This window comes from Myxocyprinus asiaticus, chromosome 4 (assembly GCF_019703515.2).
Source record: "Myxocyprinus asiaticus isolate MX2 ecotype Aquarium Trade chromosome 4, UBuf_Myxa_2, whole genome shotgun sequence".
Taxonomy (NCBI): Eukaryota; Metazoa; Chordata; class Actinopteri; order Cypriniformes; family Catostomidae; genus Myxocyprinus; species Myxocyprinus asiaticus.
Window position 1 is genome coordinate 40,789,700 of NC_059347.1, and position 23,617 is coordinate 40,813,316.

The 23,617-nt window shown below is 37.8% G+C and overlaps 1 protein-coding gene across 4 annotated transcripts; it reads left to right on the top strand.

The window, feature by feature from the left end:
- The first annotated feature begins 2,274 nt into the window (after positions 1 to 2,274).
- Positions 2,275 to 22,051, top strand: ehmt1a (euchromatic histone-lysine N-methyltransferase 1a). 4 transcript variants are annotated; one of them, XM_051695750.1, is made up of 24 exons: positions 2,275 to 2,410; positions 2,825 to 2,891; positions 3,816 to 4,222; positions 4,561 to 4,657; positions 4,756 to 4,859; positions 4,957 to 5,197; positions 6,402 to 6,547; positions 6,934 to 7,077; positions 7,222 to 7,430; positions 7,640 to 7,732; positions 7,938 to 8,020; positions 8,113 to 8,219; positions 10,818 to 10,940; positions 11,149 to 11,250; positions 11,376 to 11,480; positions 11,764 to 11,918; positions 16,273 to 16,440; positions 17,222 to 17,366; positions 17,458 to 17,535; positions 17,800 to 17,915; positions 20,077 to 20,163; positions 20,685 to 20,763; positions 20,978 to 21,153; positions 21,293 to 22,051. In XM_051695750.1, the coding sequence occupies exons 2-24, from the start codon at positions 2,873 to 2,875 to the stop codon at positions 21,492 to 21,494; spliced, it is 3,186 nt and encodes a 1,061-aa protein (XP_051551710.1). In that variant the 5' UTR covers positions 2,275 to 2,410; positions 2,825 to 2,872; the 3' UTR covers positions 21,495 to 22,051. The 4 variants fall into 4 exon arrangements, with proteins under 4 accessions (XP_051551710.1, XP_051551713.1, XP_051551712.1 ...); XM_051695753.1 differs by having other exon boundaries at positions 17,222 to 17,333; XM_051695752.1 differs by having other exon boundaries at positions 8,116 to 8,219.
- The last annotated feature ends 1,566 nt before the right edge of the window (positions 22,052 to 23,617 follow it).

The window sequence follows — 23,617 nt, forward strand, 5'->3', positions numbered from 1 at the left end:
TTGGAACCACCAGGACTCTTCCTAGAGCTGGCCGCCTGGCCAAACTGAGCGATCGGGGAAGAAGGGCCTTAGTCAGGGAGGTGACCAAGAACCCGATGGTCACTCTGACAGAGCTCCAGCATTTCTCTGTGGAGAGAGGAGAAACTTCCAGAAGAACAGCCATCTCTGCAGCACTCCACCAATCAGGCCTGTATGGTAGAGTGGCCAGATGAAAGCCACTCCTCAGTAAAAGGCACATGACAGCCCGCCTGGAGTTTGTCAAAAGGCACCTGAAGGACTCCCAGACCATGAGAAACAAAGATTGAACTCTTTGGTCTGAATGGCAAGTGTCATGTCTGGAGGAAACCAGGCACCGCTCATCACCTGGCCAATACCATCCCTACAGTGAAGCATGGTGGTGGCATCATCATGCTGTGGGGATGTTTTTCAGCGGCAGGAACTGGGAGACAAGTCCGGATCGAGGGAAAGATGAATGCAGCAATGTACAGAGACATCCTTGATGAAAACCTGCTCCAGAGCGCTCTGGACCTCAGACTGGGGCGAAGGTTCATCTTCCAACAGGACAACGACCCTAAGCACACAGCCAAGATAACAAAGGAGTGGCTCCGGGACAACTCTGTGAATGTCCATGAGTGGCCCAGCCAGAGCCCAGACTTGAACCCGATTGAACATCTCTGGAGATATCTGAAAATGGCTGTGCACCGACGCTCCCATCCAACCTGATGGAGCTTGAGAGGTCCTGCAAAGAAGAATGGGAGAAACTGCCCAAAAATAGGTGTGCCAAGTTTGTAGCATCATACTGAAAAAGACTTGAGGCTGTAATTTGTGCCAAAGGTGCTTCAACAAAGTATTGAGCAAAGGCTGTGAATACTTATGTACATGGGTTTTTTTTTTTTTTTTTTTTTTTTGCAAAGATTTCAAACAAACTACTTTCATGTTGTCATTATGGGGTATTGTTAGTAGAATTTTGAGGAAAATAATGAATTTAATCCATTTTGGAATAAGGCTGTAACATAACAAAATGTGGAAAAAGTGAAGCGCTGTGAATACTTTCCGGATGCACTGTATCTTATGCAGTGTTGTTTCTAAAACAAGATAAATCAAATTTATCTTGTTTTAAGTTTTTTTTTTTTTAGATATTTGTACAGGAAAACAATAAAACAAATATTAAGAATATGATTTTCGCCCTAATATCAAAGGTCTTACTAGAAAAAAAGAAATTATGATCCAACGTGAATTTTCTTGATTAAAAAAAAATATGATTGTGCCGGGTAATGTGCATGTATAATGACTAGAAATAGCATTTTAGCTTAGCGTAAAGCTGACAATTTACACAAGGTTTATTTCTATTTCTTGTGCTCCAAAATTACTTCTCCATCTGCTTGTATGAATGTAACACTTCATAAGAAAGTGTTTCACCACTGTTCAAATGCACTTTGGATCGCATCATTTATATGTATAAATGTTTTCCATCTGAAAGGACTAAATATTAAATGAAACAAATGACAATAAAATGCAAAGTAATCTCTTCAGTAATCAAAATACTTTTTAAATGTAACTATTCTATATACCAATGATTTAAATTGTAACTGTAGTGGAATACAGTTACTAGTATTTTAAATACGCAATCCCGTTACATGTATTTCGTTACTCCCCAACCCTGTATGCCACAAATGCTGTTGATTGAGCTTAACTTGTTTTGAACCCAGAATATTCCCTTGATCTTTAAAAAAAAAAAAAAAAAAAAAACTAAATGTGTAGGGTAACATGTCCCGACAGTTACTACGAGAGTAATGAACATCAAATTGACCTACACATATATACTATCTATACTTGTTCAGAATTGGTCACATCTCCAAGATAATTACAGTATCATCTAGGATCTTTCCCTTATACACTATTGACTGCTACTTCTTGTATACAACTTGTATAGATTGATGTCAAGGATCCAGGTACAGAAAATAAAAAACGAACAGGACTGTAGTCCTAGCTAACATGCAAAAAAATGCTTGCCAGTAATACAATTCTTAACTCAAAAACTGTCATGTCTACCATACAAACAGTAATAAGTGTGTAGCACGAGTGGAGGTTCAGCATCAGGGGCCAACATGGCTGCATACACATACTAGTACAAATGCAATTACAACGATAAAGCTGGGAGCGTTAAAAGCTAAATCGGCTTGCCATAGTAGGCTACACTGGAGAAGTGGATGCGTTGAGGACCCATTTGAGATATCAAACCCTTGAAGCAATTACCTTCTATTACCAATAGAGAGCGCAGTCTGGTCACATGATAGTGTCAGAGCGCATGCATGTTGCAAAAGCAGGGAAGTGAAGAGAGAGACGGCCCCTAAACTTTCGGAATGCTAAGTGCTGTTTTACAATAATGCAAACCATAATAAGTTAACGGGTAAGTAGGTGTAAAGCAGTTATTCTTGTGCCAAAATCTCAGACCACGACCGATTCAGCTTACTAACGCAGCATTTTTTTGTGTGTTATGACTGTTGTAATAATGCGAGTCTGTTAGCTACATTGTTTCACGTTCTTCATTGTAATGCCGCCCACAGTGAGCGCGCTGCATCCGAGATAAACATTAACATGTGTTGTAATATTCCTTGGCTAGTAAGATAGTGAAAACCACGAGCCAATGATACAAATTTGCTGGCGTTCTCTCCAAACCTAGTGAGCTGCCCGATTTAGACAACATTTTTGGTTTCAGATGGTAGTGTCGAGTCAGCACGCGCCTATGATGCCTAATATGTTATCGAGACAGGTAGCTCTAGATTTCGAGATACAGGATTTCTAACACTACGGTTTCTCACAGAGAAAGGAACTTGGAGGTCTTCTTGGATTGCTCCAGGTTCCCACTGCCATGGCCAAGTCCAAGAAAGGTGAGTTTTGTTATAATTTAGGCTACTACTACAAAATACAGTGTCATAAATGCTTATTCTTATTGTTATTCAATTATATTAGTATGTATTTGATTAATATTATAAAAAATATTATTACTATACACAACAGTGTCTGTCAACAAGTCAACAACATGAAATGAAAATGTATCCTATTCGCCGAAAGCACACATACGTCTCCGAGAAGTCTGTGTAAGAGCGTTTCATCTGAAAAGCGTCACAATATAATTAACATCTGCAAAACATCTTAAAAAGATCTGATTAACAAACATTTTAAATCATATATGTCTTTAAGATATATTCTTAATGTCTTATTGACACCTGAAAGGAAACGTCTTATAGACGTATTGAAGATGAGCAAACAACTTAAAAAAACATCTTTCACATGCACACATTCATCACCCAGACGTCCATTTGATGTGTGTGGTTACATCTGAAATACGTATGTTTTATTTTTTTTTTTTTTATAGGTTATTTGCTCTGTAATATGTCTTTAAAACGTTCCCTTGTTTCCTGATGTCATTAAAACATTCAGCAGATGTCTTTGAGACGTTTATGATTTAGAAAGTTTGTAATCTTTTATTGAAATGTAATAACTTATTTTTTTACTGATTTCACCAATCTCTCATACTTTTTCAACCACTCCCCTCCAACCACCTGACTTGCCTAACACCCAGTTTTCCAATTCCCAATGGATGAAATCAAGTCCCACCCTACATTTTGTCAGAATACATTAAGTAAAATGTCCTATGAATGGCTTTTTATGTTGACTTTAAGCAAACATTTACATTGGTTGTATATAAAGTAAATAAAATGCATTTTGTTTACATATCTTAGATCCTTGAATAAAAGTATACTATAGAAAATTAAGTAATAGGAGTATATTTCCTCATGATATGGTTATAGGTATGGGTGGACCTGCTGACTCTCCAAAGAAAGGGAGGAAGACCAAATCTCTCGGCTCTGCTCAAAAAGTTGGTAAACAACAGACAGGCAGCAGGAAGACCACAGGGCCTGGTTTTCAGTTACAATCTGGACAGTCATCCCTCAAGTCCCTAGCTGGAAACAGCATCTCAGGAAACTGTGACACTATCCAGCAAGTTAAACAAGATGCTCAAACAACGCAGAGCTCTGACAATGGTAACGTCACCATATCGTCACCTGCAGTCATACACGGAGGCGATGGCTCTGACCCAGTGTCCCAGAGAAGCTCACAGCAGGCTGCAGAGCAGTTGATAGCTGTGCTACCTGCTCCACCACGTTTGGCATGGAAAACCATGGTTAGACCAGCACCTGCTCCAACTACTCTGAAGGTAGTCTACCTGCCATTTGTTTTCACTAACCTTTCCTGTCAGTTCTATACTGTCCTGGCACATTAACCCTTAAAAAAAATCTAAATGTGTAGGGGAACATGTCTCTACTGCTATAATGGTTGCTACGACCCTGTAGATCTACACATTCTTATACTTACACATTCTAATACAAAATTTGTCGCATCTCCAAAATAATTACAGTATCTTCTATGATATTTCCCTTATACACATGTAGTTTTACTGCTACTTGTTTCCTGCACACAACTGTTTATTTCTCTTTATTATTCATTAGTATACTTCTAATTTATTTTCTGTTAATTTATTTTCTGACAATATAGATAATGAACGGAGAGAAGAGTGCATATGAGAAAGACATGTCCCAACCCACACAGCAGATCAGGTTACCTCAGGAACTCAAAGATTCACCACAATCAGGTGACCATGTTTAACTAAAAAGATAAGCTAAATTACATTTTATTTGTTTAGAGAATGAGAGAGTAAATCTAATGACTTGCTACTTCCCTTGTTTGCAGCCTCCAAAAAGAAGAAAAGAAAGATGGGGTTATATAACTTTGTCCCCAAGAAGAAATCTAAAGTGTCCAAGAAACAGAACATCCCGCTGTCCTCAAATGCACAGGTAAAATACCTTGCACATTGATTACTTCTAGGTGTGAAATAAGATACATCTGTTTCAGTTAAGTCTGAATGGTTGAGATCTTTGTTTCCTATTCTAGCAGGAGGCCTTGCATACAGCTGGATTCAAAGGTGGGCAGATGTCCATAGAGGAGGCATTCAAACACAGAGTCGATCCTGAGAGCCCAGTGAAACAGACTTCAATGGTAGAGAGAGTAAATGCAGCAGTACCGATCAAGAACAAAGAAATAGAGGACGTTCCAGAAGGCGGTGCTGAAGAATACACCGAACTGCCTCTACATGCTCTGGCTCATGATAACATGTTCACAGCAGTTCCCACAGGTAGGTAATATCTGCACTTGAGGTTTTGCAGAACACAATTGCTTTCCACTGCTTGCTTGCTTTTTTCATGCCACAAAATGTGAAATGTCACAAAATGTACATGCTTTCTCCCTGTTTTTTTATTTGATAGGAGGGTCTCAAATTGAGTAGAGGCAGATTTAAAACCCTTTTTGTTTTAATTAGACACGCAGCTTGGAGTTCTGACTTTGTAAGGGAGTAAGATCATCCAGCAACATACATACAAACCTTCAATAAGCATCTGCCTCTGTGAAACCACCAATATTCTTTAATAAAGGCTTTTTGTAAAATATTTATGTTTACTTAATCTAAAATCAATTTATGAAGAGATGGTTCACCCAGAAATGAAAATTCTCTCATCATTTGCTCACCATCATGTCATCCCAGTTGTGTATGACTTTCTTTCTTCAGCAGAACACAAGCAAAGATTTTAGAAGAATATCTCAGCTCTGTAGGTCCACACAATGCAAGTGAATGGTGATCAGACATTTATAGCTCCAAAAATCACATAAAGGAAACATAAAAGTAATCCATACGACTTGAGTGTTTAAATCCAAATATTTCGTAGCAAATATAATAGGTGTGGGTGAGAAATAGAACAATATTTGTCTTTTTTTAACTCTAAATCTCCGCTTTAACTTTCACTTTCAGATGTGAATGTGAAACTAAACAGGCACCAAATGACTTTCAGATGTAGAAGTGAAAGTGGAGATTTAGAGTAAAAAAAGAACTTAAACAGATACAAATGTAAGTATTTATCACCCACAGCTATTATATTGCTTCAGAAGGTATGGATTTAACCACTGGAGTCTTATGGATTACATCCATGTTTCCTTTATGTGATTTATGGAGCTACAAAGGCTGATCACCATTCACTTGCATTGTATGGACCTATATAGCTGAGATATTCTTCTAAAAATCTCTGTTGGTGTTCTGCTGAAGAAAGAAAGTCATACCCATCTGGGATGGCATGAGGGTGAGTAAATGATGAGAGAATTTTCATTTTGGGGTGAAAAAAAATCACTTGAATAAAAAGAATAACCGAACAGTGTAGTTGGACAGAACTTAGGGTATGCATCTTAAAACAATTATATAGTAACTGTACTAAGAGATCCACCTGAATATGTAGTTCATCCAGTTATCATTGCTTACAATAAACAGTTCAGGTGTTTTTGGTTCTTATCAGGTTTGCCGGAGGATAAAGAGAACATGGAGGCTGATGACATGTTGGAACCTCCACTGTGTAGCTGTCGCATGGAGACACCTAAGAATCAAGATGTAGTGATTCTGGCTGAGGGCAAGTGCATGGCTGTGGAGAGTGTAGATGGAAAGGTGGTGTATATGTTGGGAAATTTCTGGGAATTTTAAAATTGTGATTTCCATGCCTGGAAAAGTCAGAAAAACGAATAAATTATGGCATTAAGAAGTAATGAAAATATCTTTATTGATTTTACATTTTTCTAGTTATTCCCAGCCCTAAAGTGTTTAATAGACTAGAAATTCCTCTTTGTTAGCTCCATAAAATGATCTTTATTAATCCATAAACAATAATTATAGATGACTGGAAAAGTCAAGGAACCATGTAAATACTATTTATGCCTCACTCATTGTTTACACTGATGTGCTTGATAAAAAAAAAAACAAAGTGATATTAAATATATTTCAAGAAAGTGTAATGATTACATTTTCTAGCAAAACATTTTTCCCTTTATTTCTAGCTTAGTTTATGTCGGAAGGTTATTCTGAAGCAGGAAATGATGCGTCCTTCTCTGAAGATCCCATTGCTTGTGCTGTGCGAGGATCATCGTGCGGGCATGGTGAAACACCAGAGCTGCCCAGGCTGTGGGTTCTTCTGCAGGGCTGTGAGTTAATATGAACCACTTTAATTGAGGAGTCTGGCTTTGTAATGTTTGAACAGTTTATCAACCTTAAACTGAGCCCACCCCATATTGTGTAGATTCAATGAAACTGCTAAACTAAGATTTGTAGTGTTCTGTCTAACTCAGGGGACATTTATGGAATGTCAGCCAGATGGGAACATCTCTCACCGCTTTCACCGGAGCTGTGCCTCACTGATCAGAGGTCAGCTCTACTGTCCGCACTGTGGTGAGGAGGCTAGTCATGCTAAAGACGTCACGTTCCCCAAACCTGACTCTGTTAGTGCAGTGCCAACAGCGGCTGTGCCCGCAAACAAGAGAGACACCGCCTTAATGGAGTAAGTTTTGTTGTGGAGGAAGATCAAGACATTGGCCTTCTAGTTCTTTGAAGCATTGATCTGGAACTGTTTCATTTTTTTTTTCTGAATGACCATTCCTTAATATTTTCAATGTATTTGCCACCTTGTTAGCTCGTATTGGATAGTTTGTTGTATTAATTAATTTTGTGCTTCGTAGTCATCTGTTGTTATGATTGTCTCTCTCACAGAAGGGGCAAACTGGACTCTGTTACTGTTGGCTGTGCAATAGACCCTGCTAAAGAATCACTGGAAAGTGTTCTGAATGCGCTGGAGGATGGCAAGTAAGGATCCGCTTCAAACATAGATCAGTATTGTCCTGGTCCAACATAAGTGCAATAGAGCTGAATATTTTGCTCAAAATAAATATGGTGATACCTATGTAGTACTTAGATTTCCAGATTGCACTGCACTTACAGTATAAGTTTGCCATACTTTTTTTTTTTTTTACTTTCATTTGTGCTGTGTATTTACTACTTTTATTTAAAGGTATAAGAAGTTCAAGCTACCCCCGAAGCAGCTTTATTTCTCTGCTAAGAGAGGAGAGCTCCAGAGGGTTTTGCATATGCTGGGTGAGGCCTTTCTCAAGGAGTCAGTCCTATATATGTGCATGGTTCAGTTTTGTAAATGATTTTATTATTGCGGTTGTTATGATGGTGATCAGTAGAAGGCGTGGACCCAAACCTGCGGATGGAGAGTGAAAAGAGGAAGACCCCCCTGCACTGTGCGGCTGAGGAGGGACAAAAGGAGATCTGCCATATACTAGTGCAGGTGATTCTAATGTTAACAGGTCACAACAACGTTCATTTACAGATGATCAGTGTTCCTTTACAAATAAGTTTTTAAGATCTTCCAGCAGGATATGATGCCATTCTTTTGTACTTCATCGGTATACACTTTATCTGGGATATTTACATTTATAGTAGTGTTTAGTGTTTTGGTTGGTTTTACTTTTTTGTTTTTGATTTACATTTTATTTCACCAAGACAACGGCCACACTAATACATTTTCATTTGAAAACGCATATCTTTCTCAACGTTTTGGCCTTCTGTCCACACTGAGATGGTGTTTTTGTCTAGCGAAAATTTAGTTTTTCGAAAATGCTGTTCCAAGTGGATGCATTTTAAAACACTGTCTTCGTGTTGTAGTGTGGACTGGAAAAATGGAGACATTGGAAAACGATGACATGTTGTCATGTGACACAGTAATGTGATTCATTCAACCCAAAACAATCAAGATGGCGGCCCACATGGTAGCAGAATTATTTTGCCTGCTATCCACTTTGATAGCGTTGTTAAAGATAAATGCTACCATGTACATCCTTTGGCTGAATGACCGCCCCTCCCTCTTGTCATCATCGCCCTGCCTCTGATGGCCGTCCTTCAGCCAGGCTCACAATTGGAGTGGGCTGGAGAGCGAGAAGAGGTGCATAGTTAATAAGCCTCATCCGACAGCGATGACGCACACCTGATGTTAATAAGGCTTTATCACCGCTGTCTTAAAAACGTAGAGTGCACCTCTTCTCGGGGAGCCAGCTTCGAATCTCCATGTGTGCACGATGGCGTCCTCGCAGATCCAGCAACAGAGCGGGGAGGGTTCCGGCCTAATTAGACCTGCACCCCGCACCCCTGGCGAGAATTAGATGTAACGCCAGGGATTTGAAGCACTCGCGGTGGCCGACAGGTATGGATGCCGGGCCGCTTTCCCCTCACATACACTGCGGCCCTGGGAAGACAGGCCGCCGAGGAAGCCACCACCCCACGTGCCACAGACCAACGAGGGGAGCTCGTGCGGCTGCCGGACTGTGGACACCACCCCTTCCTATACAAGCCCCCTTCACTGCAAGGATGCCAGATTATGCCTTTACTTTGAACGCTTTCCCACCATGGACCCATTATTTTTCCCATTTTTGCACATTTTATGTTTATTATTATTTTCAGTAAATGCCTCACCGAGGCTTGACGCCACACCCACTTTGTCAGTCTGTTGCTCACCCTGCCACAAACCTTAACATTGCATTCCTTCAAAGGCGACGGGAAGTTAACTCAGAATTAGTGTCCAGAGGTAGAACACCAGGATAATTGTGCTTCAGACTGACATGGAACAACGAGTTTTCACATCCGCAGTAAGGAGATTTAAGCATTTTGATATGTTTCAGTGTGGATGAGCAACCTTTGGAAAAAACTTTAATGGCCATGTGTATAGAGAGCGTTTGGGAAAACTAAAACAGCGTTCAAATTTATTCTTATTAAATCAAGTAATTTTTATTTGTATAGCGCTTTTCAGAACACACATTGTTTCAAAGCAGCTTTACAGAAAATCATGCTTTAACAGAAAATGAAGCTGTAATATCTGTAAAGTCTTAGAGTCATCATTGTGCATTTTTATAAAAATATGTGTGTAAATTGTGTAAATTAAATAAGTAAATAATAATTGTATTTAGAACCCCTGTGAGCAAGCCGAGGGCGACTGTGGCAAGGAACACAAAACTGCATAAGATGTAGGTTAATGGAGAAAAATAACCTTGGGAGAAACCAGGCTCACTGTGGGGGCAAGTTCCCCTCTGGCTGAACAGCATGAATATAATGCCAATATTGGTTATTTATTTGTAGTGCAAGTCATGGTTTAAAATGAGTAAACGTTAAGGGGCAACTATTAAACAAGATTTTGGATGAACTGTAAGATTAATGACTAATGTCTTTGAAGTCCATCTTGAATTACCTTTGTTGGTTGGCTGATGTAGGCTTTTGTTGGCAATCAATTGATTGTCTATGTATTCCATTTTAAGAGTGCAGTCCATCATTAGACCACGGTGATGCAGGCAGAGATCAGTGAGGTGCATCGTTGTTCAACTGGCAGGTCATTTCAGTGAGGTCCATCCTAAGTCCAAGGTTTAGGCAGTGACACATGAAGTATCCCATGTCTTTCGGTTGGAGTTGGTATCAGATCATCCTCTGTGAAGTCCATCACCGTAGACTGTAGTGTATCTGGCTGGCACAGGCTGCAGTTAGTCATCATCCTCAGCAACATGTAGCAATGGGAGCAGGAACAGAGCTGGATCTGGCAGGCTCTGTAAACCTCAGGATATGAATCCCGAACAGTGTTAGGGAGACTATTCCATAGTTTAGGAGCCAAATAGGAAAATGATCTACCACCTCTTGTTGTTTTTGTTATTCTAGGTACTATTAACAGGCCAGAATTTGGCAATTGTAATTAACGTGATGGAATAAAGCATAATAGAAGGTCACTTAATGTGAATTAATATGGACGTAACCCATTTAAGTTGCCCAATGATGTCGAGTACGTGGAGCAGTACTTATTTGAAAGGCTGAATTTTGTAAATGTAAATGATCTCTTTGTTTCTCTTAGGCTGGTGCAAACCTGGACATGTGTGATGCGGAGCAGAGAACTCCTCTGATGTATGCCTGTGAGAACAATCATCTAGAAACCGTAAAATACTTGCTGAAAGCTGGAGCTTCTACTGGACATAAGGTACGATAGGCAGCCTTCTATAGAAGTCATTCATCGAGCATTATGCTCTGTTATCTGTCAGTCAGCTGTGAAATCCATAATGTTTTGTTAAGATTATCTTATACTACACACTGGATTAAATAAGGTTTTGAAGTGCCTAAATCATGGTACGTCTTTGTTTTAAATGCATGAGCCATTCGCATGCCAAGTTTATGTCTCCACCTCACAGGATTTGAGAGGCTCCACATGTCTTCACATGGCAGCAAGAGGGGGACATACAGGTGTGCTGCAGTATCTCCTCTCCACTGCCTCTATAGATGTCAACTGTAAGGTAACACAGAACCATCTATATAGCTATTGAAATGTGGATGCTGTATTGAAATTGGAGTACTTCTTAAATGCTGTTGATAAAGGTATTATCATAAATGAAGGACCGATTCCTGTTCTTGCTGTCAGGATGATGGCGGGTGGGCTCCCCTCACCTGGGCAACAGAGAACATGCGACTAGAGCAGGTGAAGCTGCTGATCTCAGCAGGAGCTGATGTCCAAATGAGAGATAAGGTTTGTGAGTGAGCATTCCAACTCAAAAGTTCTGCCTTTTAGCAACTTTTACACTTAATTCACATTGTTTGATGATCTTTGAAACAAGACTGTGAAAATATCTAATAGTCTTGTTTCACAAGTCTATGCAATAGTTTCTTAATATTTCTGTGAGAATGTAGTCTGGGAGATCCTAGCTGTAGCCCAAATAAAGCAAAGATTTCTGGAATAACATTCAGTGTGGTGAATTTGACATTTTACCAGCTAGACATGAATTCCGCTTGTGATCTGATCTGTTTTGAAGGAAGAGAATATCTGCCTTCACTGGGCAGCATTCTCTGGTTGTGATGAGATCGCTCAGCTCCTGCTTGAGAAGAGGTCTGACCTTCATGCTGTGAACATCCATGGAGACTCACCTCTCCACATCGCTGTTAGACAGAACCAGCTGGACTGTGTAATGTAAGTGTAGAGCAGAGCAGAGGGAGTACACCTAGATAACTGAGAGCAAGACCCTTGATATGGTTGTATCCGCACTTAAATATAAAAGCAACTATTAACATTATGCTCCCTGTCCACATATTTCTAAACAGTGTATTCCTTTTGAATTAAAAGATTTGTTAAATGTATCAATTCATCACCATCTGTCAGCAAATAGATAAACGTATGGATTCAACATTAAATCATAATGTACTTTTAATAAATGTCCCAGTTCTTACTGTTCATGATTCATCGCCACAAGTTATTCCAAAGAAATTAAAATAACTTTTTTGGCTGATGTCACCAGGGCTCGAGTTGAGGGGGATGCGGGGGGATGCCATGCCCCTTGTTGCTAAAAGTACCAGCAACCATCCCCCTTGTAAAACCACCGTCCCCCCTTACCATCACCTTTAGATCAATTGTGCCATGTATTACTTAGAACTAATCATGCAAGTACAATACTTTAATTCTCTACGTTTGATAAATATCAGACTTTAAAATACGGCGATTAGCTGATCATAATTGTAGTTGCAAGATTTCAAGAGGTAAAATTCCACAATCAGATCTTTAACCTTGCACAGTTTTCTGCCGGTGTTTCGCTTGAGTTGCGCAATCTGGCAACCTTGAACGCGCGAGTCCTTAATCCACTACGAAAAGACGCCGGTAATGAAAACACTGGCAAACAGTTATGTGGGAGTTTAGCGATGGGTTGATTTGTCCTTCCTAGTGTTCACTTGAAATTTACACTGCTGAAGGTAATTCTAAGTTGTACGTTTTCAAAAGTTTTGCGGACTTTCAAAAATAGCCAAGAGAATAGTTTATTATAATAGTTTAGTTTAAAAAAAAAAAAAGAGTGAACAGAAGGTAAGATACTGCAATGACAAGCAGTGTACAGCAGTAGTGTTTTTTTTTTTTTTTTACTTTTTAGTAAAAGTATTGCTACTGAAGAAATAATTCACTTGAGTACAAGTAGAAGTACTGAGAAATATTATAACTCAAGAAAGAATAAATAAGTAGTTTGCCGAAAAACTACTCGAGTAATTACGTTACTTAAGTTACTTTATGAACATTATATGATATATAGTATATGTGCTTCCATTTTTAGAACACAAAGACATTTTTGTTCTTGAAAGAAATTGATGCTTCCTTTCACCAAGAATGCATTAAATTGATCAAAAATACTGCCAAAATCAATAAATGCAAATTATTGTTATGGTTTGAAATAATTGTTTTAAGTGGTAATTATTCAATTTCTTTACCCATGATGGCAACATATACTGTGTCACCTATTCCTTACAAAAGCATTCTAAAGTGCTAATTTGGTACTCAAGAAATTTTCTTATTATGAGAACAATTGAAAATGGTTGCGCTACCATGCGGAAATCACAGGTTTTTTCCCCATTTGCTGAGGTATTCAGACCTCCACTTCAGTTCACCCCACAGGTTTTCTATAGAGTTCAGGTCATGGGACTGAGATGGCCATGGCAGAACCTTGATTTTGTGTTCAGTGAATCATTTTTGTGCTGATTTTGATGTTTGTTTTGGATAACTGTCCTGCTGGAAGATCCAACCAGGGCCCATTTTAAGCTATCTGGCAGAGACAGTCAGGTTTGGATTTTTATCTGTTGGTATTTGATTGAGTCCAAGATGCCATGTATCCGTACAAGATGTCCAGGACCTCTGTCATAACAAAAAGCCCCAAAACATTAAAGATCCACCACCGTATTTAACTGTGGGCATTGGATACTTTTCCATATGGCTACCTCTGTGTGTGCGCCAAACCCATCTCTGGTGTTTGCTGCCAAAAAGATCTGTTTGTTTTGTCTGACCATAGAACCTGGTCCCATTTGATGTTCCATTAGTGTCTGGCAAACTGAAGATGCTTGAGTTTGTTGTTGGATGGGAGCTGAGGCTTTTTTCCTCTCGAACCATCCTCCTCACTGTGCGTGGAGACAGTATAGACACACGTCCTCTTCCAGGCCGATTCATAACATCTCCAGTTAATTGGAACTTCTTAATTATTGCCCTGATGTTGGAAATGGACATTTTCAATACTTTAGCTATTTTCTTATAGCCACTTCCCATTTTGTGAAGTTCAACCTTTTGTCTCATTTGGTCTTACCCATTGTGATGGATGACTAAGGGAATTTGCCTTGTGTGTTACCTCATATTTATACCCCTGTGAAACAGGAAGTCATGGCTGAACAATTTCATGTTCCTTGTCACTCAGGTGTACAAAAAATGTAAAATATGAATGGGAATATACTTTAGATATATTTTACTATAATAAGAATTTCTAGGGGTGCCAATAATTGTGGCAAATGTGTTTTGGAGAGAAAAAACAAATATGAGACCCTTTCAAAACAAAAATCTCAAATTAAATGTTAGATTTTTGTGAATATTTTGAATGAATGATCAAAAGGATAAACAATGAAGACAAAAGCATTTCTTCTCATATTTACCAAGGGTGCCAATATTTTTGGCCACAACTGTATGTCAGACTACATTGTGTCAACGTTTGATACAGTTAAAACATTGCTTTCCTTAAAAACAAGTGAAGTTTGATCAGTGGTTAAACGTGTTCAGACGGTTCCCTTGAATCTGAATGAACTGCTCCTTTCCAGAATAAAATGAAACATGCAGAAAATCACAGTATTACAGTTCTTGTATAGTGACAGGGCAGAAAGTCTTGGAGAAGCTAGAGAAGAGAGGACACCGGCGGCAGTTTATGCAAGCTGCTGTGCTCATGATGCTGTGCCCTGCGGGCTTCCGTCGTGCTGCACACAGCACGTTTTTGTTTATAAACAGATTTAGTGCTTATAACTTTCTTCTTCCAAAATTCAGAAATATTATGTATTTTTTTGTACTTTGGATTTGTGGTAAAAAATAACTGTAGTGAAGTTAAAAGTAAAAGTACTATTATTTATTTATACTTAAAGTAGAAAAATGTGAAAATATCATATTGTACCGAGAATATTTGTAATTCGTTACTTTCCACCTCTGGTGTACAGTTAGATGTATACTGTATGTTTTTAACAGGAAAAAAAAATTTTTTTTTACACTACTGTTTAAGCATCCTTCGTAGAAACAGCCCAAACTTCCATTATAGTTCTGTTATTGCATGAGTAGAAAAATGTGTGTGTGTGTGACATTGAGCAAACAATGTAGAGAACAAGCCTTTTTCATGATCATAATGTGGATTCTTTTCACAAAATTCATAATAAAAATCAATAACAGATGGTAACAGGTGCATATGACGGGGGGCAGTGGTGGCTCAGCAGTTAAGGCTCTGGGTTACTGATCAGAAGATTGGGGGTTCAAGCCCCAGCACTGCCAAGATGCCACTGTTGGGCCCCTGAGCAAGGCCCTTGACCCTATCTGCTCCAGGGGCGCCATATCATGGCTGACCCTGCACTTTGACCCCAGCTTAGCTGGGATATGTGAAAAAAAAAAAAGAATTTCACTGTATATGTGCAAACGTATAATGTGTGATAAATAAAAAACAAATATATATTATGTCCATGCGCAAGGGTCAATGATGTGATGCAGTTTTTTTTGTCAAAACTATTAAACTATTTAAAAAAAAAAAAAAACATAACACATGCAATTCATACAAAACATTTACTTGAATACACCTCTTCTATGATGAGCATATTAAAAAAAAAAATTGTAACCCTTATGTAGCTTTGGGGTAAAAAATTACCCCTTTTGAACTTTGCTTTCTTAAAAAACATAGTTTCCTTCATCAAATTGCGCTGGATTGAGGTTGTGTGGAGGTGTGACAAGAAACTCACACTTGTGATGTTTGTGGTCAAATTTGACCCCACACAGGAAATTAATGTGTGAAAGGATAAAACAAGATAACTATATATCGAAATACAGAACTTGTGATATCAAATCAGTTTATATTCAAATCAGTTTGCTACAATCAGGCAAATGAGTAGACCTCTGCAGCAATCTACTGGTTATACAGTAATTGTATAATTTCAGGTTATTTTAATGGAAAATATTTTTTTCTCCAGCAGATGGAAGCAATCTGCCCCTAATGCATGACACCTTTTTCATTATTTTCTCCCTGAATTAAACTGAGAAATGTAGATCTTTACTGAAGTGAATGTGACAAAATTGTCTTACTTTTTGTGAAAATGAATGGTGTAGTTTAGTCATTTAGAGGTAAATAATGTAATGTGTATATATATTAAAATGAATCCTCTTTCGCTCAGAGATGCATTATTTTATGGAAGTAAAATGGATTGCGAACACCATTTAATGTTGACTTTAAAATGTCAGACTTGGAGATATTTCAGAGTGGCTTAATATGAAGTTCTGTCTCCAGACTGTTTCTGTCCCGAGGAGCAGATGTAAATCTGAAGAACAGGGATGGCGAGACTCCGTTGGACTGCAGTAATATAAACTCCAAGATGTGGATAATCCTGAACACCAATAAGAAGTTAACTGATGCCAGGAGTGGAAGAGATGGCCAGAGAGAAAGGCTCCTCTGCAGGTAATGCAAGTATACTATGCTCAAAGCTTCAATTATGTGCTTTTTTACAGAAGCATCCATTTACGGTGGAGGAAAATGGCATTCTTGTATGGATAAGATTGAGAATTCTCTCATTTGCTCACCTTCATGCCATCCCAGATGTGTTTGACTTTCTTTATTCTGCAGAACACAAACTAAGATTTTTAGAAGAATATTTCAGCTCTGTTGGTCCATTGAATACTAGTGAATGGTGACCAGAACTTTAATGCTCCAAAAAGCACATAAGGGCAGCTTAAAAGTAATCCATATGACTCCAGTTATAAATCCATGTCTTCAGAAGTGACATGATAGGTGTGGGTGAGAAACAGATCAATATTTAAGTCCTGTTTTAATAAATCTCCACTTTTACATTCTTCTTTTGTTTTTGGCAAATCAACATTCTTCATGTATATGGTCAGGTCTGGTCAATGGTGGAAATTTATTGTAAAAAAGGACCTGAATATTTATCTGTTTCTCACCTACACCTATCATATAACTTCTGAAGACATGGATTAAACCACTGGAGTCTTAGGGATTACTTCAATGCTGCCTTTATGTGCTTTTTGGAGCTTCAAAGCTTTGATCACCGTTCACTTGCATTGTATGGACCAACAGAGCTGAGATATTCTTCTAAAAATCTTCATTTGTGTTCAGCAGAAGAAAGTAAGTCATATACATCTGGGATGGCATGATGTAAATGATGAGAAAATTTTCATTTTTGGTTGAACTATTCCTTTAAGGGATCTGTTGTGTGAACTTTTAGAGATATATCTCGAGGCTATGAGGAGGTCCCTGTGCCGTGTGTGAATGGAGTGGACCATGAGCCCTGCCCCAACAACTTCAAATATGTTCCAGAGAACTGCTTTACCTCTCAAGTAAATATAGATGAGAACATAACACACTTACAGGTAGGAGGCTATTTTTCAATGGCCATTTATTTACTTTTATTATGGCAGTATTAAATGTCTGACACTCTCTCTCTTTTGCTGTCTGGTATAGCACTGCAGTTGTAAAGATGACTGTGCTTCTAGCAGCTGTATCTGTGGCCAGCTCAGCATACGGTGTTGGTATGATAAGGTAAGATGCTGCTAATGTTACATTATTCACTTTAGCTGAATAAATTACCTTGTAAAAACACAGTGACATGTAGAAATACAAATAAAATCTATTTTTCCAGTGCCACATCTTTGGCACTAGGCTCATATTGCCCTCCTTCTACAACATGATACTAATTGCTAACTATGACTGTGCTGTGAAATCAACATGTCCTTGTGACTTGAGAAACACATGTGTAAAGCTTATTATTAAAATTAGGAATGTTTATGATCTCTTGGTACCCAGGATCGCAGATTGCTGAGAGATTTCTGCAGAGATGATCCACCCTTTCTGTTTGAGTGTAACCATGCCTGTTCTTGTTGGAGAACATGCCGGAATAGAGTGATACAGAATGGGCTTCGGTAATGTGGCTATTATACACTACCATTCAAAAGTTTGGAATAACTATTTAAATTGTATGCTTTTGAAAAGAAATCAATACTTCTATTCACCAAGGATTAATTAAATTGATCAAGCCCTTCCCCAACAACTTCAAATACGTTCCAGTGAGCTGCTTTACCTCTCAAGTAAATATAGATAAGAACATAACACACTTGAAGCTAAGAGGCTGTTTTCAAAGGTCATAACCTGGTTAATACTTTTATTATGGCTCTATTAAATGTTTGTCAGGATTTTAGCCTTGGCCAATAGCATTTTCTTTCTGTCTGCGTCTCCCCCTGTGTGTTTGTGAGGTGGTCTGTTCTGGTGGCGTGGTAGCTCATCCCTGCTGATTACATCTCACTTGCCTCTCATCTCATCACCAGTCTACTGTATTAAACACTGGGTTCTCAGTAATTCTTTGCCAGATTGTCAGAAACGCTGTCAGAGATTCTTTTATTTACTGAGACAACCTCCGCGGCTCTATCATAGTAGAGTGTTATGACAGTACCGCCCATAGAAAGTCATTGGGACTGCAGCGTTATGCTATTTTATGCTAGGCTTGTAGGCTCATCTTGTTAGAAGGGCTCTGGCGCCATGTCTGTTTGTGGAGTGTGCGTCATTGTAATGACTCTGGGCGGACACATCACAAAGGTTCCCCCCTTCACACAAGTGTTTATGCCATATTATCGGTAAATGCGTTAATCGCGATTAAGAAAAATGAACGTGTTAAACTTTTTTAATTGCATGTGTTAATTCGTTAATTCTGACAGCTGTTATGTTTATTTATTTTTTTTATTTTTTTTTACAGAAAAACAATACAAAAATTCTCACCATGAATAAGATTTTTGCCCTAATATCATTACCGTGAGTTACCGCACCACCATGAGGACCTACTAAGTAGTGGGAATTGGGCATTCCAAATTGGGAGAAAAGGGGATTAAAAGAAAAAAAGTTATTTCAAACAGTTATAATAATTTTCAACATTAATCTTTTTGGACGTATTTTGATTCTGTATCATCTTGTTACTTAATTGAATTTACGAGAGAATCAGAAGCTTATATTTTTAGCTGGCTTGACTGCAGTCAAAAAACTTGCTATGCGCTGGAAACAGTCTAAGACTCTTACAACTACACAGTGGATATTGACATACCTTGATGTCATATACATGGGGCTCTCAACTGCATGTATAAATGGCCAGCTTTGTATGTCACTGGCTAATTGCCTGACTGAATCTTAATGCTCCTGAGGCTCGTTGCTGTTATTATTGTATGTACGTATTAGATATGTATGTGTGGTGGTGTTTTTTTTTTTTTCTCTTCTCTTATTCAAAATAAAAACATTTGATCACAATTTTTTTTTTTTTAAATGCTACCTTGCTGAACAGAAGCTTCAATTTCTTTTCTAAAGAATTTTTTTTTTTTTTAAATTTGAACGGTATATGTTGTATATTAATATATGTGTATATATTGTAAATTATGTTTATGTTTAAATGGATTGTTCACCCAAAAATGACATTTCTCTTCACATTTACTCACCCTCATGCCATCCCAGATGTGTATGACTTTCTTCAGCAGAACACAAGCGAAACTTCTTAGAAAAATATCTCATCTCTGTAGGTCCGCACAATGCAAGTGAATGGTGATCAGACCTTTGTAGCTCAGAATGACATAAAGGAAACATAAAAGTAATCCATAAGACTCCAGTGGTTAAGGCAATGTCTTCAGAAGCAATATATTAGGTGTGGGTGAGAAACAGAACAATATTTAAGTACTTTTTTTTTATTCAAATTTTGACCTGTTTCTGACCCACACCTATTATTTCGCTTCAGAAGATATGGATTTAAGCACTGGAGTCTTATGGATTGCTTCTATGTTTCCTTTATATGATTTTTGGGGCTACAAAGGTCTGATCACTATTCACATGCATTGTTTGGACCTACAGAGCTGAGATATTCTTCTAAAAATCTTTGTGTTCTGCTGAACAAAGAAAGGTACACACATCTGGGATGGTATGAAGGTGTGCAAATGATGAGAGAATTTTCATTTTTGGGTGAACTATTCCTTTAATAAACTCTGCATTGACCTTGACTTATGGTCTTATATTTCTTTTTACAATGTAATTTTGTAAGTTTCTCATCCTCAGGTTGAGACTGCAGGTGTTTAAGACTGAGAGGATGGGCTGGGGAGTCAGAGCACTGCAGGATATTCCTGAGGGAACATTTATATGCGAGTATGCCCTTTTCTTGTTATCTGTTGTTTTACACATTAATAATGAGATTAACAAATCATTGAACGTTTAGGAACATTTAGAAACCAAATTACTTTTGTATTTAAAGGTGCAGCGTGTAATTTTTGGTCCATTAGCAAGAAAAAACAAAAAAGGTTGTTCTGCCACACAGGTTATCCCACACCGAACTTGCATAATTGGTTAAGCCAATGTTGCAATATCAGACTGTGACAAAAACAGTGATGACACTTTAAGAAAAGCTATCGACAAATGGCTTACTTATAGTTGTCTCTGGGTTTTAAGCAGGAATAGCAGAAAATTACACAGAACACTTTAAATACTGAGGACTCTATGCTTGGTTTTTAAAGTGCTCTCCTGCTGACTTCAACATCAAGGATATTAATTAAATGTGAGATTTGCTGCAAAAATGAAAGCCATTAGATGAATATTAATTATTCAGACATGATTAATCTCATGCTGTTTTGGTCTAATACTTGTGCCCTGAGGTTTTGTTTTGTGTGCAGGTTTGCTGGTGAAATAATTTCAGATGGAGAAGCTAATGTTCGGGAGAATGACTCGTACATGTTCAACTTGCATAATAAGGCAAGTTTAAAGGTTTTGGCAAGGGTTTGCTAAAATGTAAGATTTCTCCCAAGCTCACTGCTTTTATACTTGTGGCCTTCAGGGGGCACTACAGTGTATTTAAATGTGAATAAAGTTTTGGATTAAGCTCAAACCTAACGTTGAGTCTGTGCATGCATCCTTTGAATTGCCTTACATTTATGTCCGTTTAATGGTAACATCTATTGTTTTCTAGGTTGGAGAGGTCTACTGCATAGATGCCCAATTTTATGGTAACGTTAGTAGGTTTATGAATCATCTTTGTGAACCCAATTTATTTCCTGTACGCGTGTTCACCAAACACCAGGACCTGCGCTTTCCTCGAATTGCACTCTATGCCAGCAAGCCTATTCAAGCTGGAGACGAGTTAGGGTAAATCTTTTCAGATTAAAACAAATGTTTGTGATCCCATGCGTTTTGTTTGTGTCATCCATCCATGCACCCAACTCTAATTGAAGTAATTCCCCTGTGTTGCTAGAATTAAAACTTGTTGCCATTTCTTTTCCATCAGGTTTGACTATGGAGATCCCTACTGGCATATCAAGAAAAAGTACTTCCGCTGTCAGTGTGGTTCTGCACAATGTAGATACTCTGAGACTGTTCTGGGCCAGAACCAGGCAGGCAGCTCTATCCAAACCCTCAGTGATCAGACCGCTGCTCAGGTGGAACACATCCAGTCATCTAACACGACTATAGCAATAATGCAACCCTGAGCCCTGACTTCATGCACACAACAGGCCTTTTAACAATTAAAATATGGCCAGGAGGAGTACAATGTATCATTTACTAAATTTCTGCTCCAAAGGGAGTTTGTGCTACTATAATACAACATTTATTATAAGAGATCCATTGTGGGCTTTTATATAAAACTGCTTTTAGTTAAACTCTTTTAATCAAATGAATTTTGGCCTTTGTATTAGAGTGAATGTCTTTCACAAACAGTTTAGGTTTGTTTAGGATGGTGGAAAGACTCCTTGTATGAGTGATACATTAGCATAGTAGACAATTTCTACATTTTTAAGCATAACATTTTATACAGCTGGTATTGAAAGCAAAAAGTTATTAGCTGATTATCATGAGCAAGAATGAAAGAGAAATAAAAACAAGCTTATTTTTTTTTTTTTTAACTCGGTGTGTTCTGAGGAGCAGAGACAGAGATCAGGGCTGTTTTAAAGTCTGTTTTTACATGTATTGAAATGGAACTATGAAATGATTACTGAATTTTAAATTTGTGCCTGTGAGAAATAAAGCTTTTCAGTGATGTTTGTAATTATTAGTTTGATCTTTTGCAAATTAGCTGTGGTCTATCTATGAGTCTTTCACTCGAGGCAAGTTTTCAGCACATTATGAAGCTTGGACACGCACACGTTGGATTTTTTTAAGTTTGACATTTTGGGAATTTTTCACCTTTAGTGGAGACAGAGAGACATGAAATGACTGGGGAGAAGAGGGGGGAGAAGAGGGTGGTCAGGATTGGGAAAGGTCCTCGAGCAGGTACTTGAACTCTCAATGCCCACAAGACTACGAAGTTTATTTTTCTTTAAATTTCAGTATTTAATATTGTATAAACATTTATACAATATTAAATAAATGCTATTTAATATTGTATAATAAACTCAAAAATAGCTTTAGCATTTTCGAGGTTCTGCCTCTTAGCTCTTGTCCAGCTAAAAATAACCATTAGAGAATGTTTTGTATAAGTTATTTTTAAGTTGTCACACAAAAACCTTCCTGCTATTCTCTGGGAATGTTAGTTTATGGTTATAAAAACTAGAACCTAAAAAATTAGAAAATGCTCTATAAGTTAGTTTTAGTTTGCCACACAAAAACCTCCCTGCAATGTCCTGGGAGCATTCGTTTATGGTTATAAAAATAGAACCTAAAAATAACCATTAGAAAATATTCTGTATAAGTTCTTTGTAGGTTGTCACAAAAATCTACTTGGAATGTTAGTTTATGCTTATAAAAGATAGAACCTAAAAATAACCATTAGAGAATGTTCTGTGTGAGTTCTTATTAGTTTGACACAAAAATCTACCTGCAATGTTCTGAGAATGTTAGTTTATGCTTATAAAAAATAGAACCTAAAAATAACCATTAGAATGCTCTGGATAAGTTCTTTTTGTCACACAAAAACCTTTCTGCTATTCTCTGGGAACATTAGTTTATGGTTACAAAAATAGAACCTAAAAATAACCATTAGAGAACGTTCTATATAGGTTCTTTGTAGATTGTCACAAAAATCTACCTGCAATGTTCCGAGAACGTTAGTTTATTCTTATAAAAGATAGAACCTAAAAATAACCATTACATCGTTCTGGATAAGTTCTTTTGAAGTTGTCACAAAAACCTCCCTGCTATTTACTGGGAATGATAATTTATGGTATTTAAATATCAGAACCTAAAAATAATCATCAGATAACGTTCTGTATACGTTCTCATTAGGTTGTCACAAAAACCTACCTGCAATGTTCTGAGAATGTTAGTTTATTCTTGTAAAAAATAGAACCTAAAAATAACCATTAGATCGTTCTGGATAAGTTATTTTTAGGTTGTCACACAAAAACCTCCCTGCTGTGTTCTGGGAAGGTTAGTTTATGGTAATAAAAAACAGAACCTAAACATAACCATTAGAGAACTTTCTGTATAAGTTATTTTTAGGTTGGCACACAAAAACCTTCCTGGAACGTTAGTTTATGGTTGCTCGAAGTATTGGTTCCCAAAAAATAACCATAAGGGAACCATACGCTAACGTTAGGTAACGTTCTGTTTTTGCTGGGACAATAATGTCAAACTTGGGCGTTTTTAACTACAGTAAATCTGAAAGCGATTGAAG

Excerpts from the sequence above, each read along its gene's own strand:
- ehmt1a (XM_051695750.1), top strand. Across the intron at positions 7,431-7,639 it reads AGAGACACCGCCTTAATGGA|AAGGGGCAAACTGGACTCTG; the intron begins GTAAGTTTTGTT and ends TCTCTCTCACAG. Across the intron at positions 11,919-16,272 it reads AACCAGCTGGACTGTGTAAT|ACTGTTTCTGTCCCGAGGAG; the intron begins GTAAGTGTAGAG and ends TTCTGTCTCCAG.